Source organism: Cryptotermes secundus, unplaced genomic scaffold (genome assembly GCF_002891405.2).
Source record: "Cryptotermes secundus unplaced genomic scaffold, Csec_1.0 scaffold932, whole genome shotgun sequence".
Taxonomy (NCBI): Eukaryota; Metazoa; Arthropoda; class Insecta; order Blattodea; family Kalotermitidae; genus Cryptotermes; species Cryptotermes secundus.
The window spans coordinates 437,015-456,723 of NW_019727409.1; the positions used below are offsets into that span (position 1 = coordinate 437,015).

At 42.4% G+C, this 19,709-nt stretch overlaps 1 protein-coding gene across 2 annotated transcripts in view; it reads right to left on the minus strand.

Annotated features, from left to right (window-relative positions):
• The window catches only part of LOC111864749 (MAGUK p55 subfamily member 5), a 282,694-nt gene extending 267,194 nt beyond the window's left edge, over positions 1 to 15,500 (minus strand). Inside the window, exons 1-2 of one of the 2 annotated variants that reach the window (XM_033751565.1) lie at positions 15,468 to 15,497; positions 3,708 to 3,887 (exon numbers count right to left, since the gene is read on the minus strand). In XM_033751565.1, the coding sequence (XP_033607456.1) occupies positions 3,708 to 3,887; positions 15,468 to 15,482 (195 nt within the window). In that variant the 5' untranslated portion in view covers positions 15,483 to 15,497. Of the gene's footprint in view, positions 1 to 3,707; positions 3,888 to 15,467 lie in introns of both variants that reach the window. The other variant, XM_023852241.2, reaches the window with a different exon arrangement.
• Between the last annotated feature and the right edge of the window lie 4,209 nt (positions 15,501 to 19,709).

Below are 19,709 nucleotides of genomic sequence, written 5' to 3' on the forward strand. Positions count from 1 at the left end.
CTTGATCATCTCATAATGTTGAAAGTTCATTTCGAGAAATACTTTTGCAATGATTTTGATGAATTTAATTAGATTAAAAATCCATTAGAAAATCCTCCTGGGCCACCATCTCTCAATGTAAATGAGCAAGAACAACCCATCGATCTCACTAGCGATACTTCATTAAAAAGTAAATTTAAGGAATTGTCTTTGTTGGAGTTCTGGATACATATTGGCACGGAATTCCCAACTTTGAGCCAAAAGGCATTGAAGATCCTGATTCCTTTCGCAACAACTTACTTATGCGAGACAGGCTTTTCTGCTTTGGCAGCTATAAAATCAAAGTATCGTTCAAGGCCAAATATTGCTAAAGAAGTTAGAGTGGCCATTTCTGATATTACACCACGTTTTGATAAACTTTGTTCTCAAAAGCAGGCCCATCCATAACACTGAACTTTGACATTTAAATGTCTGATTTTCTTTGCAGAAAAAAAATTTGTTAGTTAAATATCGTTTCATTTCAATACATACTTTGGTAAATTGGGAGTGTTAAAACTCATTTTTATTGTAGGCCTAATATTGTGATACTTTAATTTTGAGTAAAAAACTGCTAAATAGTATGTAGAAAAACACAAAATAAACTGAATAAAACGTCAAACATACCATGACTTCTATTTTGATAAAAAAAAACAGGCTGGGGGCCTGAGAGTATTTTCTCTTCTCAGAGAGGGCTCAGAGGTAAAAAGTTTGGGAACCACTGACTTAATCAGTAGGAACTTCGGAAAAGTTCGACGAAGCTAGTTATATGGTGGACTAATTGTAAAAGCAAAGAAGCCGCATGAAGTATTCGATATATTATTTATGCCAACCTGAAAACAGACAACGAAAATTGGTTTGGGTCCAGATGTTGCTAGCGTAAACTTCTAATGCTTCTCTTTAGCTGACAATATCGGTAGCCGAGTTAGTGTCATATCAAGTAAAATCCAAGTGATGAAAAAAAAATAACTTCAGGGGGACATTCGCACTTCAGATCGACGAGTCTATTGATCAGACTCAACATATCGCTAACACTCGACATCGATGGATATACGAGCACAAGCAGGGCTCGGAGAGAGGAGATGGAGCCCAAGCAAGCTACAAAAGGAAGCTGCCAACCTACTCCGAAAGTCATGTAAATATACGAACACAACTTACTCACTTACTTACTCATGGAGCTGAGCCCTTCTAGAGGAGCCGCCAATTCAGCAGCTACTCAAGAATTTCCCAGCATTCTATGGAACCCGAAGGTTCAGTACCGTGTTCACAAGAGCCCTCCACTGGCCCCTATCCTGAGCCGGAACAATCCAATCCATCCCATCCTATCTCTCTAAGATCCATTTTATTATTGTCCACCCACCTACGCCTTGGCCTTCCCAGTGGTCTCTTTCTTTCTAGCTTTCCCACCCATATCTTACATACATTCCTCGTCTCCCCCATTCGTGCTACATGCCATGCCCACCTCATTCTCCTTGACTTGCTCATTCTAATTATACTTGGAGAAGAGTACAAGTTATGAAGCTCCTCATTATGTAGTTTTTTACCAACCTCCTGTCACTTCATCTCTCTTCGGTCCAAATATTCCCCTCAACACCCTGTTCTCAAACACCCTCAGTCTATGTTCCTCCCTGATTGTCAGAGACCAAGTTTCACACCCATACAGAACCACAGGCAAAATTATAGTTTTGTATATTCTAATTTTTATGTTTTTGGACTATATTTCATAAATACTTTAAAATATTAGAGTTTCTATCAAACAAACATCGATGAAAGGCCAAGAATAATAAATTATGTGGACTTCCCACATCCTTGCTTGCTTACTCACAAGTTTTAAAATTAAACAAGAATATATTTTCGGACCTCTTAAGCCAAGGGCCTGGGACAAATGGCCCTCTTGCCCCGCGCCCCGTATAGGACAAGCAACTTCTTTTTCTGCAAGGAAGTTCGATCGCGAGCAACCGGCGATGAGATATTTCGCGCTTCTGACGGATATCTTCGTGAAATGGGTTTCAATTGAAGGACTGTATTACTGTCTATAGAGACGGGACACCACCAATGGCAGGTAAGGTGACAGGTACTGCTGGCATATGAGATTCTGCGAAACAACTGCGAAACTTGAAAAATTCCAATTGAATCAACAGTGTGAAAACTCAGAATACTNCCAGAAACCCAATATATCAGTGTGTTATACACCATCGTCAGAATCCTATAGTAAATACTCATAGATATTTATCTCAGTAAGTTAAACAGAAATTTTGACATTTTACATAACATAATGGAACCAACACAGCTTTTATAGTATAACTAAAATATTCCGCATGAGCCACAAATATGTACATTAGCCAATGTAGCACTTATACGATACTTATGCATGTAAGAAACTTGGTGATGGCCACATGCTCAAATATGTAGAGCAGTAATGAAGCTATATAATTGTACAATTGTACAATTGTACCGAGTTATGTTTGGTGGAACCTCATACACTGTTTCAGTAATATAATCGCCTTCTTAAATCGTACCTAGGACGTCTTTAGTTACAAGAAGAATGTATTTTACGACATTTTCTAATTCAAATATTGAGAATGACAATGAAAATTTTCTCGATCAGGGCGCCGTAGAAATAAACGCTGCAGGTTACGAGGGCTTCCGATCGCGTTTTTAGAACAAAGGGAACTTTTTCCCTCGCCTGTGCGGAAGAAACTTTCATAGCCAGTCGACAATTTCAAAGAGAGCAAGGAAACAGTTGAAAAGTGCATTGCGTTAAGAATGTTTGTAGTTTATTTACTGAGAAAGGGTCTTAGATTAGATAGCGTCGAACAGCGTGATGATTGATGAATAATAAATTGGAAAGGATTTGGAATGACATGGTGGGGGTCTAACCGAGATATTAATTCGGTATTTACTGGAAGATCTGAAGAAAACTACAAGAATCCTCAGGCAGGGTAGCTGGTGTCGCGAACGAGATTCGAACCGATCACCCCCAAATAGAAGTCTATACCGTTGCCGCGATATCGTCCTAATCGAAGACAGAAGTTAGAAATTGACAGGACACCCAGTCAGGCGCATTGGAACATGTTCAGAGGATTTCCACATTCTTTTTGAAATTGTTTCATTTAAGCGATACCTCGAACACAAGAATTTCGGGCACTACAGATGAACTTAATGAGCAAGGATGACGACTGGATACGGGCTGGACGACCGAGGTGTCGGAGTTAGAGTCCGGGAAGGTGAAGAATTTTCTCTTCTCTACGTCGTCCACACCGGCCTTGGGGCCCACACAAACTCATATCCAATGGCTACTGAGGGCTCTTTCTCCAGGGGTAAAGCGGCCGGGGCGTGAACTTGACCGCTCACCTCCAGCTAGTGCCGAGGTCAAGAAAATATGGATCTATACATCCACTATCCCATACGTCTTCATGGCCTAGTGCTTAATTAGTTAAGGACAGGGACAACTTTACCTTGTCTACCTTTTACAGATGGGCTTAATACAAAATTGGAGACAGGTAAAAACGAATGACATTGCCCAGCGCACATATAACAGAGATGATCTACGTCTGTTTACACTCTAAATATTAATTATTTCCGCTATTACACAGTTCTCTTTGCGGAATGTACCAGTTTCATAGGTTACACAACACTTTTATAAACTTAAATCAAACGGAAAAGTACTTGCAAATTTGTTCGGAGCCTACCTGGACCGAAACTGGACCACTTCTTGTAGTTCCTGAGGCATCTGCTAGGTAGCGTGGGTCTTCACTGGCGCAAGCGTATCCGCCAGTTCCGATCATGAAAGCAAAAGAGGGATGAATCACGTCCCGTGGGAATGTATGGAAGGTAGAAAGTGCTCTGGATGTCCACAGGTCCTCCGAAGCCTGGCCAGGACACACAAACAGCTGTCTTATTTCCTACAGCACAGGTGGGATAATTACCTGCTTCTAGACCTGTAACCTATGGTGTAGTTCACATTGGACTGAATTTTGTTGTGCTTTAGTCCTGAATTCTGGTGGACACAGCTGCTGCTGCTTCTCAGCTCAAGCAATTCAGCGAGCGTTCTTTCCCGATTATCTAGGAATACCTTAGCTCCTTGCGTGTATGCATTCTCGCACATGGGTCGAGAATGTCTGGCCTCAGTGAGTGCTGCACTATTAAAATTAATGGAGCACTTAATTCCCTTCAAATGTCCTGGTTTCGAGTCCAAGAAGTAACACTTTGTTACCTACATATGCCACTATTCCTGAAGTTCGAGTTAGGCTACATGGCATACAGACTTGTGGCATAAGTTAGAGCAGTGGTCCCGAAACTTTCCGGGCCACCGCACCCTTGGTTCCATAAACTCATCACCAGTGACCCCTATCCTATCCTATAAAAAGCATTCTTCAGAGTAGCGGTTTGCACAACCCACTAAGGAAGATAATAATAATAAATATGATACAAAATTTCGTAACTACTTCACCGTTAATAAATTCTTAATGCGATGGATATGCTTGATGAAGTGATGCCAGTTCCCGAATGTCTGGTCTGAAGCGAACAAAGCTCTCGGAGGGGCCTACCTTCGGCGCCCCTTGCCGCACCCCTTGCCTCTTGGCGTACCAAAGAGGTTGCACAGCACACTTCGGATACCACTAAGTCACATCATCAGTAATAAAACACACGACAAGAATTTATGAAAATCGAGTGGCTGAACTAAGTAAGGGCATTGCAGTTCCCACTTCTACATGCCTATGGTTTGCGAGCGAATATTTTCTGGTGTTCTAAAGCCGCGAATAAGCTGTGTGTGTGTGACATTTATAAAAGAAAATTCTGTGCATTTAGACTTATGTTTCATGAATTGGTAGCTGTGTCACACTGCTTTGTAAAGAACAATGTCAATCGCTAATCCCACCGATTGTGAAGCGAATTCGGTGATTCGATTTTTGGACGAGAAAAAACATTCGACTTGCCGAAATCCATCGCCATATTTTGTAAGATTTGAGGTTTTCAGGGCGGTGACTATGAAGAATGCCGTCTTCTGAGATGTGGCGCCGTATATATATATATATATAGTGTTAACAGACGTTTCGGAGGAACGTATTGCCTTCATCTTCATGGTATAAAGAATCCGCGAGTGATGAACCAGCAGCCACCTGGTCACGCTGGTTCCTCGCTCGCGGACTTTTACACCCTGAAGATGGAATGATATGTTCCTCCGAAACGTCGGTTAACGGAATATCTACACGGCGCCACATTCCAGAAGACGGCATTCTTCATCGCCATCTTGTCGAAGTGTATGGGGAAGGTGTACTGAATGAGAGGAGTGTGTGTAAGTGGTATACAAGTAATTTGCTTAATGGGGGGGGGGAGGACAGGCGTGCACAAAGAAGTGCGATTGGACGCCCGTCTGTCATCACCTAGGATTTCAAAGACAGGGTCGGTGCTCACGTTCGTGAAAACAGTTTGGGAAACTCTTGACCATCCCCTTCACATTCCTGACCTGGAGCCTTCTGACTTCCATCTTTTCTCCAAAATTAAAGAGTTCTGGAGGGGGTGAAACAGACTGAAACTGATGAAGAAGTGAAAGAAACACTTAAAGGAACTAGCGGCCGACTCCTATGAGGAAGGAACGGTCAAGCTTGTGCAACGTCTGGACAAATGCCGCAGTCGCAATGACGACTACGTAGAAAAATAAACATATGTTGTATCTGGTAGTCACATTAAAATTATTTGGATGAATTAAGTTTTCTTTTGTTTATAACAAAACGGTTCTTACTTTAAAACTGATCTACGTACGTAAACCAAGCACAACAGTAACCATCTGCGGGAGTTAAGGTAAAAATACGTGTACTTACTCAACCACATACGTGATACCCTGCAACTAAAGCCGTGCATAATATACGTTAAAACACCTGTTTGTGTACAGGTAGAGGCCTTGCGACGAGCTGATCACCCGCCCAAGGAGTCCTACCGAACGTGTAAGATCTAGAGAAAGAAAAACGAAGTGAACGGAGAAGTTCATAGAGATAGGCCCACTGGGGTTGTAGTGCAAAGGAAAAAAAAATTGCAGTTATAACAGAAATATTTGCGGCGACTTAACGAAGAAGGCAATCTACACCTAGAGCGAAGCCTCCGGAGGATTCTATGAATCATGGTATTACCCAGATTGCAGTGGAAATATAGATGGAAAACAAGTGACTGTTCACTGCCCGGACAACAGTGGGTCAAATATTTCCGTAATTAAAAAGAAATAAACCGCATTTTAGGCTATTTTTGTACTTGATCATCTTTCCATATCAAAATTTTGTCACAAACATCCGCAGGTGAAACAGTGTCGTTAAATACCAGTAACCTGCCAATCAGTCACTCGATCCTGCATTATCAGCACATTTTTTCAAACAAAATATTATGTGGATATAGTGTTCCACCCATGCGTTCTGCGTACCAAGCCCGTCTAAAGTCTGTGATTTAAGTCGCGTATTTCTGGTCTGTTGTCCTGTGAAATTGGTGATGGAACCCGCAAGCGAGAAGGCCTACCAAATCTCTAAAGCATTCATTCATTCATGAACTGGAAAGTACTGAAGAATTTATCCGTGACAGATCAATAATAATTTCGAACATCTTATCGAACCCGATGATTCATTGCCGTGTTGAGAAGAGCCCTCCATTAGCCCTTATCCTGAGCCAGATAATAACAGTAATAACAATAACAGCCAGCACGGCTCCTGTCGTTTTGCGTGGGAGGTCTCAGTAGTTCAGGTACACCAGAACGCTGAAAGCTAAAAACCAGTGACGCAAAGGCATGGGACGCGCCCACACTCAACGATTCGATGGGAAGACCACGTTTGCTTGCTCTCAGGCAGAAAGAGATTGTCAAGGTGAGCTGGTCTCCGGGTAACGTGCATGCCCCAATATCTCATGCATCACGTGGAAAAACAAAATTCAATTCGTAATCGTAATACTCGTAGAATGGATTTTTGGGAAATACTAATCAGTAACGTTGCTTGGGGTTCGCTTCCGGGCAGAAGCAGTGAATTTTCCCTTCGCCACTACTTTGTCCAAACCGACTATAGAGCCCATTCAGTCCTCTACCCAGTGGGTACCTGAGTTCCTTCCCCGAAGTTAAATTGGCCTGAGCGCGAGGCTAATCACTCACTCTTGTATAGTGCTGAGATGTAAATCCAAATAGACACAGAGACAGCTTTACTCATTACGTTTTTTTTTTTGCTTGTTTGCAAAACAAAAATGATACAGGGACAGTCATGTAAGATTTGAGGTTTTCACGGCGGTGACTACGAAGAATGGCGTCTTCTGGGATGCGACACCGTGTAGATCTTGTGTAAACCGACGATTCGGAGGAACGTATCGCCTCCATCTTCAGGACAGAAAAATCCGCGAGCGAGGAATCAGCGTGAGTTGCAGCTGTAGCCACCTGCTCACGCTACTTCCTCGCTCGCGGATTTTTCTGTCCTGAAGATGGAGGCGATACGTTCCTCCGAATCGTCGGTTCACACAAGATCTACACGGTGTCGCATCCCACAAGACGCCATTCTTCAGAGATAGTCATGTCTGTCCGTCTCTCTCTCCGTCCGCATGTTTCAACTCGAGAACCTCCACATGAATTCTGATAAAATTTGGTATGTACGGCTGCCTCATGTTATTGGAGGCCACTCCAAATTCGTAGTTTTGATTTCCTACAATCGGTAATAACTATATGGCGGAGAGTGAGAGTAAGTCACCATTGAATTGTAATAAGGAGGTATAGGCTATTCAGTACAATAATAATAGAAACAGTGTTAAGCGAAGGTAGTATACTGACAGTTTTTTTTTCCTTGGCACTACAGCCCCAGTGGGCCTAGGCCTACCTCCATGAACTCCGTTTACTTCGGTTTTTCTCGATCTTACACATTCGGTAGGACTCCTTGGGCGAGTGATCAGCTCGTCGCAAGGCCTCTACCTGTAGACAAACACAGAAAAACGCACACAAACATCCATGCCCTGAGTGGGATTCGAACCCACGATCCCGGCTTCCGAGCGAGCGGAGACAGTGCATGCCTTAGACCGCTCGGCTACTGTGACCGGCGACAGTTTGTTTAGCATTATGAAATATGTAAGCGCTCTAATATGGATGTGCAAAGAGCGCACGTTTGTTTACAATTTATGTTACATAAATTTGTGCGAAAATGGATACTTAATTCAGTTGGCTCAGTGTAGCGCCTAAGGCGAGCTTCTGTGAACGAACTGATGAAAATTGTGGTTCCAAATTTCCGAAGTTCCTAAAAGGCAAAGAATTTCTTAAACAGCTGAGCAACTATAAACTTTTCAATGAAAAGCCTGTGTCACAGAGTTGCACTAATCGTCTATACAATATTTATCGCAAAAAAAAATCTTTTTTGCAAGTTCCCACTCATAGAAAGCTGTTTTTTTTTTATTTGCAGAGAAGAAACTACACTGAAATAAACTTCAGATGGCCCACAACCAATATCCAAGGGAAGATATATTTTATGTGCACAGGAAGAAAATAGAAAAATCGTTAAAACTTTTCTGGCGTCTGGACTCGAGGTCTATAAGCATGAGGAAGAATTTAAAAATTGTACAAAGATAACTGAATCTGCTCACCAAAGCTGACGAGTAGACCCAACGTTAGCAAAACAGCGAGATTTATCCAGAAATTTTCAGATTCTATGACAAAGGAAAATGATAAGAAATTCAGAAAAACGGAATATGTTAATATTGAAACCTGGAACGTCTGTGGCGTGAAGAAAAGCACCGTACCAAGAACTGACAGGGAAGGCAAGATCAGAGTCATGGAGGCATTTTAGAAAGCAATGAGTATACTGACAGCCATGCACTGAAGTGAAATGTGTAGCGGGAGGAATTATTATTATTATTATTATTTAACTGCAGATGGGTTTTCGCCCGGTGGCAGTGGTACTACAATAAGGCAACAGACAAATAACACACATAAACACGTTCAAGCAAAACACAGCGCATAAAAATTAGTAGAAAAGCACACACACATTAGTAGAAAACACAACATTAGTAGAAAATTAACATAATATATAATGAACTAACAGCAATGAATGCGCAATGCCATGTTCTCATTTTCCCTTCATTTCGCTTTACTGCATTTACGTAATCTTCCCATCCTTAACACTTTTCACTTAACTTCACCTCACTGCATTTTTTTCCTGCTTTCCACCCCACCTTCACTTCGCCTCATTTATCACTTTCCTAACCCTTTCCCTAAAATTACTTGGTTCACAGGAGAGAGTCCCCAAAGCATGTGAAGGTAGTTGGTTCCAGATCTGTGTGGTCCTATTTACAAAGGAGTATTTTCCGATGTCTGTCTTTTGCTTTCTGCTCCTAATTTTCTTGTCATGATCTCCCCTGCTCAGATAGCATGGTCTTTGTGATCTATCACCTATAGTCTTCCTAGCCCGTTCTCCCATGTATGCTTTGATGAGAGCTATCTGCCTGCGCTGTGTCAAGGTTCCCCAAGATAACAAGATAAAATACAGATAAGAGAAATTAAATTTTTTAGAAAAGCAGGTTTAGTAAAAATTACGGACAATCGAAGGCGAACATTCGAAAAGAGATAAATACGGTATAGTCTAGGTTCAGGTAAAGTTGTTCCTATGCTTAATTAGTTAAGCACTACGTCATAAAGACATACGGGGGAGTGGATGCATAGATGCATGTATTTTTAATATCGGTGAGGTGAGTGGTGAGCTTCACGCTCCGGCCGCTGTAGCACCGGGGAAATAGACCCCGGTACCCATCGGACAGGAGGCTGGGTGGGCTCCAGAGCCGGTCTGGTCGACGTTCAAAGGAGAGAAATCTTGTCCCCGCATCGACTCGAATTCCGACCCCTCGGCCGTCCAGCCCGTAAGTACTGTTAAATTTTAATAGTACATCCCGTGAATAGAGAAAAATGGGCACGACATTTACAAAAAAATGGATAACTATTAAATTCCTATTGGCATTAGACTACACAATTTTGAACACGCGCGGAAAGGTGTACTTCAGCTTAGCATACGCATGTTCTACAAATATGACTTTTTTTCCTTGGCACTACAGCCCCGGTGGGCCTAGGCCTACCTCCATGAACTTCTCCGTTCACTTCGGTTTTTCTAAATCTTACACATTCGGTAGGACTCCTTGGGCGAGTGATCAGCTCGTCGCAAGGCCTCTACCTATAGACAAACACAGAAAAACGCACACAAACATCCATGCCCTGAGTGGGATTCGAACCCACGATCCCGGCTTCCGAGCGAGCGAAGACCGTGCATGCCTTAGACCGCTCGGCTACCGTAACCGGCTTACAAATATGACTTAGCGGTCTCAATATTCATTTGTTGCAACAAAATCCACTGCTGAAAATTCGTTCACACTAAAAACACCACACAACAAAAAATGATTTTCTCTTGTATTTAACTGATTAAGCACTACTCCATAAAGACTTATAGGGGAGTGGACGTATAGACCCATTCATTCTTGACCTAGGCACAAGTTTGAGGTGAGTGACCCCCGGTACCCGTTAGACAGGAGGCTGGATGGGTCCCAGCGCCGTTCCGGACGACGTGGACAGCAGGAAAATCTTGCCCTTGCCGGGACTCCAACTCCAAATCGTCGGCCGTAAAGCCCGTAGTCAGTCGCTATACTGAAGATTAATTCACACACAGCGAGCTGTGCACCGACTGTGTCACTTTGAACGGAATTGCGAAACGGCAGTCTGCATTTGAAATGTACTGCATAGGTTTATGTAATTCAGACATGCTGGACTGGGCGAGGAGCGAGGACTGAGCTATTCCAGCTCTGGAGATCGTAACAGGATCTAATTTCTTTGTCAGGCATCTTTCTTTTGCATGATGTGCTGTCATTTATATAACGAATAGAATTCCATCCGAGTTTAATGTAAAACAGGAAAAATATGGACCGTCAAATTCAAAATTAAATTCCATGGACTTATTTTAATGTAACCTCACAATACCAAATGCCAACGAAATCCATTCTGTAGGTTCGGAGAAAATATGTGGACAACAGTACATGACTTCTCCGACGTGCGCTCACTTCGTCTAATTTGTGTGAACGCATAAAAGTATAGAAAGTCTAATGAGCAGCTGGTCTCATCGAAACCATGAACTTGAAGATGACGTTATGTTAACACCGATTCATATCATATTAAGGTCACGTGACAGATATGTGTGGCATCATGAGGTGACATGGCACCCTACCGTGCAAGAATTAGGCAATTTAAAAAACACGCAATAGATGTGCGGTTTTTACCGAAACGGAAGAAGTGACTCCGATTTATAAGTACTACACCAAGAAAGTTGGCTTCGAAGTACCCAATCACAGTTGAGGAAGAAGTCTAAGGAGACGTAAGTCAATTCATTCTACATAGGATGTCACTCAAAAGCCGGCCGCATGCTCCTACCGTTTGTTTGGCTTTCCCACGCTGTCAGGCTGACCACCCCCTGTGCACGCAAGTAGTGTGCTTCTGTATGCTCAACTTATTTAGGTCTGTCGTGGCTTTAAAAGGCAGGAGCTAACCGTTCACATGCATAAGAATCGCATGTCTGTCGCAGTTCAAACAGAGTATATGAGAGCTCAGAACGAACATCTTTCTCATGACCACCATTACTTTTACAAGTACTTTACACATAATCCACAGAATGAATGCATAACATTCATGTCTTGTCCACTTGTTCGTTCAGCATGTTTCGTCTCGGTAACTACACAGTGCACGTCGATAAAATCAAGTGTCTAAATAAATCATTTTAGGTGAAAGTCGTTTTAGTCCATATCAGTTCACTATATCGGATATTTTAGACAAAGATGAAGCCGAGCACTACAGAAGTTCTCGCAAACCACTCGTAGGAAAATCGGTACCATGGTGTATGAAATAAGCGTAAAACATAAAAAAAATGGTCTATAACATTCATTTGTATATGTAATAATGTCCGAGGAAAAATAAAATATAACTCTGAAGAGCAAAAATTGCAAAAATGCAGCTGTAAATATTGTATATGTAAATCCTATGTCTTCTTTTTTCCTTATAGTACGCAACATTACGCAGTACCTCCATACTTTTTACAGAAAAACAAAAGTACTATGTAACTAAAAATAAATTACAATTTCCCACTCTTGCTGCAATGAAATTTCTTAAGGTCACACTGTGTTGCGGTGAAACTACAATCCTTAGGGCCACCAGCCGTAACAATGAATTGTAACGTTAGTCGGATGGAGCAAAAAGCAGGCAACCTGGTCTCGTCCCAACCTAACAGTTGCTTATAGTTTACAGTTCTTGAACCGCAAGCATTTTATTGCTCAGGGAATGCGGTATCGATGTGAAATCCAAGGATTTCTAGGTTTGGCGTCTGGCACATCAGCTCTTAAGCAACAAGGGATAATCATACTGTGGTCATTACTGCAACAAGAAACAATGCACACACTGTACTTTTTCAACTGTCTGTAAGAACGTTCGAGCCACATTACTTAACAGTAAAAAAGGTAAAGCTATATCTGTAACAGGCCATGAAGGTCCATAGGGTTGTGAGACGTCGAGGTTCCCACATTTTCTCTAGATAATCGGCTCACAGATGACGGTAAGGTTGCCAGCCTTACGCGCCGGACGCCCTTTACCCCTCAGGAAGTTTCCTGGTACTCATTTCTGTTGGAGGCTGAGTCGACCCCAGGGCCATAGTGCGGTTGGAAGGATTAGGTCAGTTGAGAAAATCCACCTCATTGGGACTCAACCAACTACGCTACCGTGTGCTCCCGTCCATGTATATAGCCTATGAAATTGTTACCGGATAAGTCAATGGATATAACTTGAGACAGTGAAGTAAATGTCTGAGGGATATAGTTCGAATCCTTGCAAGACAGGAATTGCTCTCACCATTACCCAACCACCATGTGACCAGACCGGCTCTGTGGCCATACCGGGATATCACTGCCCAGTTATAAAGCGGCCCCAGCGTTCAGATTACGGGCATTCATCTTCGCCGAGTACTGAGCTCTGAAATGAGTTAAGCCTGGCCTTCACGTCCCAGTTTCAGGGCCTGGTGCTCAGGCTGGAGGACAGCTTTACGTTTGTGACGTTCGAGGCTCTAGAGGCAGTGAATATGAAATATACCCCTCGAATTTACCTGTACTTTCCCCAGTTGGTCCTACGGCTCGATAGGTCGTACAGCCACTCTGGATACAGCGGCGACGAAGGGCAAAATATTCAGCACTCAGCTGGAAAACGGCCCTTGTCGACAAGCCCGCTAACTAGTCACTTTACCGAAGGCTGGTATGACCGATGTTACTAGGCCAAAGTAACGGCTGAATTCAGAGTTGCCTTCCATACAGCAACGTCATGCTGTGGAGTAGAGTCTTATCAAGAGACAACACACACCACTGCATTGTGGCGCATCCGAACACTGCACGTCTTATCTGTCCTCATTGGCTGAAAGATCCGGACCAGAGTCAACATAAGCAAAGCTCTGTCCGGAAATAGTTCAGTGCGCCGGGGGGTAATTGTTAACTGTGAGTTGCTAAACTACATAAGCCGTCTTCTGTGTTGGATGCATGAAATAACTGCGAAAATAGAGAACGAACTGTGCTCTTGCTTCAATGGCACAGTAATTACAAGTACTTGCGTGTACAGGCATATTAAAAGAACCTGAAGTGTGCACAGTGTTATTATACTGAGATATGTTCGACTAATTAGCCTCCTGTAACGAAGGTAAAGGCAAAAGAAGCATGAAGCTGATGGCCCAAAACAATTCAGTGCTTGCTAACTGCTTTATTCTGGTTCTTACTTGGCTTATTCTTCGACCCTGAAGACGTAAACGATGTTATACCGAAAAGTATTTACTTTTTACGGATTACACGGCGTTATCTAACAGAAGATAGAATTCTTCTAGTATTGAGGAGGCTTCGAGTTTTACTTCCGTATCCCCTGTGTCTTCCAAGGCATGGCGATTGGGCACAGGAATATTCTAATTTACCTTTTACTTCTACACATGTATTCGGGACCTGTAGGCTTACCCGATGCAAATCCCGACCCAGTTACTGTCTGTCAAGATGAAAGTTTTCGTGGCTTTTCTCAGATTCTCTAGAGGAATGCAAGATAGTATCATGAAATAGTCCACGACCGTCTACGACAAAGCCCTTACCTACTCAGCGTTAAAAGATCATACAGCGTAGTGTAATTTACGCCGTTGAAATCGAGCTCTTAAACTTCCAAAGAATCAATGACGGTAGGAGGGGCATGCTGTTCGTCCCATACTTCGAAGAACTGAACAGGGTCTATGTAACACGACATTGCGCCTTGTGCCGCTCTTATACCAATGGTGGGAAGAACGTCAGGTGTCGGTTTTCTTTCCCTCTCGGGGAGAGGTGGGCGGGTTAGGGTGTGATATCCCAGGTAAGCAGCAGCGAGACTTTACACCCGTGAGAGCCAAGCAAACAATTCCACACTCTCATTTTCAGTAACATATCCAGCTCAGAGCATCACACTTCCGGTTCAGAACTTGCCAGACTTCGATTTATTATTCCTCAATCTGACACACTAAAACTGTTTCGTATTTTATATAAAATGATTAGATTCCTGTCCCCGCCCCCGGGAAATAAAATTATAGTTTCGGCCATTCATTCCCCTATTTCACACTAAGGTTGTGCAGCTGGAAAGATATATAACAGCATAGTAAAGGTTTAAAAATTATTTAAAAAAAAAAACATAATTTTTCAAACATAAACATGAATGGAATTCAAGAAGTGCGAAGGTATAAACGAAAACACAGTAAGTGTCTTCCTAATTTCCAGTGACAATTATCATATTCATAAGATGAGATAACCGTTACTTCTCTACGGTTGCAGGTTAAAACGGTTTCTGTATGCGCACAACTTTGTCGAAGGATTCCTTACAAAATCTCGTACTTCATTCTTTAGAGCCATGCAAAATTATTCCGGTCAGAACGCTCTTTGAGTGTACATGAAAATACATGTCTCCGGAATTTAAATATTTCAACCATGACTGGATCTACCTGTATATCCTGGTAACAAGTACAAATGATACGATTTTGTTACTACCTGATACGTAGAACCTCAGTCGGAGAGATCGGATCACCAGCTGCATAAACACTGCATTGATATCAGCCTCTTGAAAAACTTGTATTCCACTTACAGTTCAATGTTCCTAGCCGTTCCTAGCCACATCTGATCTTCATTCTCGCTAATCCATTAGTAATTTCAGTTGTATTCAACCACAATAATATTTCATATTTTCATACGAAATCCTACGCAATCGAATACGATTTTTATTTTCGTTTGTTATTTACATATTTATGGACGATGTGTCATTGACTGTCGTTCTTAACGTGGGGCGCAATAATAAATTGGGTCTACTTATTCGACACACGCACTTCCTAACCTGAAATCAATCATAATATGCATTTTTTACAAAAATATGATAGGCTATATCTCCATACCTGCACATATCTCATTGTGACAGACGTTCCTGGGGCTGCAAGCACACGGCTCTCGCGAAACACCCTCAGAGATGAGGCGCAGCCAATTGTAACAGACTGCTTCGGAGTTGTGGCTTTATGCTCAACGTACCACAGAGAATGTGACGGGCTGTTTATATAGAGGAATGTAGTCGTCACTTAATTACGGAAGTTTGGTTTATATGGAAAATATACCACTCGTTTGCTCTACCAAAACTCGACTTCAGAAACAGCTCTCTTCGAAGGGTACACATTGCAGAATCATTGTTCGTTAAAACGCCGGCTTCCCATTACAAATAATTACAAGTTATCGTAGGCCTGCAGACAGGTCATTGAATTTCGGAGGTTATTATTACGTCACAGTGTTAATGAAAACCTTCCCGCCGACGACACCGAACTAAGTCTATGTTATAACTTAAATGGCCAGTATCATGTCTTGATGTTATGTGTTGCTAAACCAACGTGCTTTCGTAACATGTAACGAATATACTTTACGTAAAGTTCCTTGCTCAAAGTACCATTAATCACTCCGCAATATACTGCTATTCCAACATTTCTGTTGGCCTACGTAGTTTAATCGTTGATTTGAGGTTAAGTACATAACAGTTGTAGACACTCGTTTTTCAACTATGAATTACATTTAGACATTAATTAGCGTTAAATATTCTTGATGCACCGAATGAGGTCACACATCACTGTCAGTATATTTTTCTTCCTATTCACTTTCTAGTACACAACTTGACACTTGGGCCAGAAATTAATTCTATCCCGAAAGGCGACACTGCACACCGACTGTAGACTGCTGCACGCAGAGCGAACCGTCATCCTCCCTTCCGAGACAAACGAACAGCGGCAAGCAGTTCTTCCTTCTTCTCTTCTTTTGTTCTTATTCTTCTTGTTGACTGACCTTCCTTACCTTTGCGTGTAGAGGAAATCCGTACAAAAGAGCTCGAAGGAAAAGGCAGAATGTACTACATCGGCTTCCTCGCGGTGGTGCAGTACAGACCTCGTTTCAAAGCTAAGGTATGGATCCTATACTGTGATGCACTTTGATTAAAAATGTCAAAATGTGGTTGCTTTATGAAATCATAACTAATGTAACTTCACAAATCAACGATAAACAGAGTTTTCAAACTGAAATTGCTTTGGTGTCCTGTGTGCGAGAAGAATAAGTTGCCGTGCAAATATGGGGTAGAACGTTGACAAATATAAAGTGACAAAGCAGAGCACATTTTCAGGGAAAGCTTTATCGAACATGTTAAACGTCGAAGGAATAGCCATAAGAAACCAACTCTTGCCTAAAATCATCTGAACACAGACTACAAAATTTATAGCACAGAGAAAACATTACATACAAGTACAAAGAGAATATTCCTAGTAGGAGGAAAGGTGGGCCCCAAATAAAGGAAGCAAAAACGTAAACATGTCTTAGAACGCTCGGCTACCGTGACTGGCCAGGTGACAAGTAGCTTACAATAAAATCGAAAGCCTAATCTATTTTAGGGTTTCAGTCTGAAACGAGCTAGCCTTCTTAAAACAAAGAGCATGACGCCCTCTTTATTAGTGACTGTAAACACTTGGTGCCGGTCACGGTAGCCGAGCGGTCTAAGGCATGAACTGTCTTCGCTCGCACGGAAGCCGGGATCGTGGGTTCGAATCCCACACAAGGCTTGGATGTTTGGTATGTGTATGTGTTTATTCTGTGTTTGTGTTGTCCTTTGTTTAGGTAGAGGCCTTGCGACGGGCTGATCACTCGTACAATGCGTACTACCGTCTGTAAAATGATCATGAAACTAATAAAACAGAGGCCAGGGCCCAAGGGGGCTGTAGAACCAGTGGGGATGGGGGGACATTGGGTATCAAGCTACTCTCAGGTGCTTCAGGAGGAGAGCTGTTAAATATTTATAAAAAATACAAATTTCGTAACCATGCCTGTTGAAATCGGAATTGATTTCAAAAATGTATATGACAACGACGCAGTAAGGAGGTTATTAGAAGTGAGGGAATGGAAGACTAAACATTAAACATTGTCTAGGAAAAATTTAGAGGCGTCAGTAAATGAAAGGCCACAAGGAAAGGCACAAACTAATAAGCCTATTTGCAATTAAGGGAGCTAGTCTGGATGTAAAGGTAGAGGAGACTAATTAAACCAATAATTACATGCCTCGTCCACGGAATACAGAACAAATTCATAAGATAAATAAGGCTAAGGCATGTACTGTCTTCGCTGGCTTGGAAATCGGGATCGTGGGTTCGAATCCCACTCAGGGCATGGATGTTTGTGTGCGTTTTTCTGTGTTTGTGTACAGGTAGAGGCCTTGCGACGAGCTGATCACCCGCCCAAGGAGTCCTACCGAATGTGTAAGATCGAGAAAAACCGAAGTGAACGGAGAAGTTCGTGGAGGTAGGCCTAGGCCCACTGGGGCTGTAGTGCCAAGGGGAAAAAAATAAGAAGGCTAATTAATCCTAAAACAAACGACGAACTCTATAAATATTTAGAAACGGTAATAACAAATTAAAATTACGTTTACGATACGATTACTAGCATTCACTTCAGACGCTTTTATTTTCACGGGTTTTCTGCGGATGACCGTCTCTGTCGTCTAGTGGTCAGATTTCCTTCCTACAGATTCAGAGGTCCCGGGTTCGATTCCCGGTGCTACCAGATTTTCTGAGAAGTAGTGGGTCTGGAACGGGGTTCACTCGGCCTCGTGAGGGTAATTGAGGAGCTATTTCAAGGAAACAGCGTCTCCGGTCTAGAAAACTGAGATAGACGGCCGTGAGGATCCGTTGCGCTGACCACGCGACACCCTCTACCCCCAAAAGTTGGCACTAACTTCGCCGACAAGCGGCGGTCGCTCGGTCGGTATAGTTCGCTTGCGGACTACAGGCCACAGTTTTTCTTTTCGTGTGGATATGGATTTTCTTCTCTACTGAACACCGTTTGTGCGACAGGACACCCTTTGAGACCACCAGGTTGAGGATTACTACCCTAAGTGAAGAATATAGATTCATGGTGATTGAGAACAAATTTTTGATCAGAATATTTCAATTAAAGCTGTAGGAAATAGCCGAAGGATGGAGAAAAGTACATAATAATGAGTATCTGAACTTGTTACGGTAATCAAATCAAGGATGTATTTACGAGTAGCATCCATGGAAGTGATTAGAAAAGCATGCAGATTTTCAGTGGAGAAGCTTCAAGGGTAGAGACACTTGCTAGGAAGAGATGAAGGTAGGATAGGATGAAGATAGGAGGATAATTCTGAAACTGATTTCGCAGAAATTCGATGTAAGTGAGTTGACTGACTCAGAATAGAATCCAGGGTGTTCTTTTTAACGGGGTAATGCTCCTTGTATCCATTAGGTGGGAAATCTCTTCTGAGCGACTATCAGCTTCTAAAGGATTCTGCTCCATGGAATTAGTTACTAATAGTCATACCTAGGCCGCGTCATAGATCAAGCGGTTAGTCGCTGGCTTCCCACCGCAGCGGCCCGGGTCTGGTCAAGTGAGATTTGTGGTGGACAAAGTGGCGCTGGGGCAGGTTTTCTCAGAGTACTTCGGTTTTCCCTGCCAATCTTCATTCCACCTATTGCTCCACAATCACCATCACCTATCATATGGGGTTGGTACAATAGACCAGAAGTGGCCGCAGTACAAGGGACTTAGTCCCACCCCACTAGCAATAAAAAAATAATCATACCTTTCAGGGAGGAAGTGGCATCATGGTACAATAGACCAGAAGTGGCCGCAGTACAAGGGACTTAGTCCCACCCCACTAGCAATAAAAAAATAATCATACCTTTCAGGGAGGAAGTGGCATCAACTGCAGTTATTACAGGGGTTATACATATACTTTAATAGGGTTTCGAAAATTATGTAACCTTATTAACACAATTCTATTTTCTCATACAGGAAGTATATATGAGAAAGAACCGAGATCGTGGGAATGCAACTCTATAGATTTTGGCGGAATTCCGTGTTTTCAGGCCCAGCGATTACGAAAAAAAAAACAATGGTTTTGGTATGCCGTCAGTCTGTATGAATGGATGGATTGTATGTGCGCCTGAAAGGTTCGGCTGATTTTATTCATATTCCGTGGTCAAGAATCTTTCCATCTCAGATCGGTACTCGGTGAATCTGAACATTCCAGCTAAAAATTTAGAGGCCCTTCACATGAGCCCCATAAACCAAAATAATTTTCTTGAAAACGGTTCCAACGA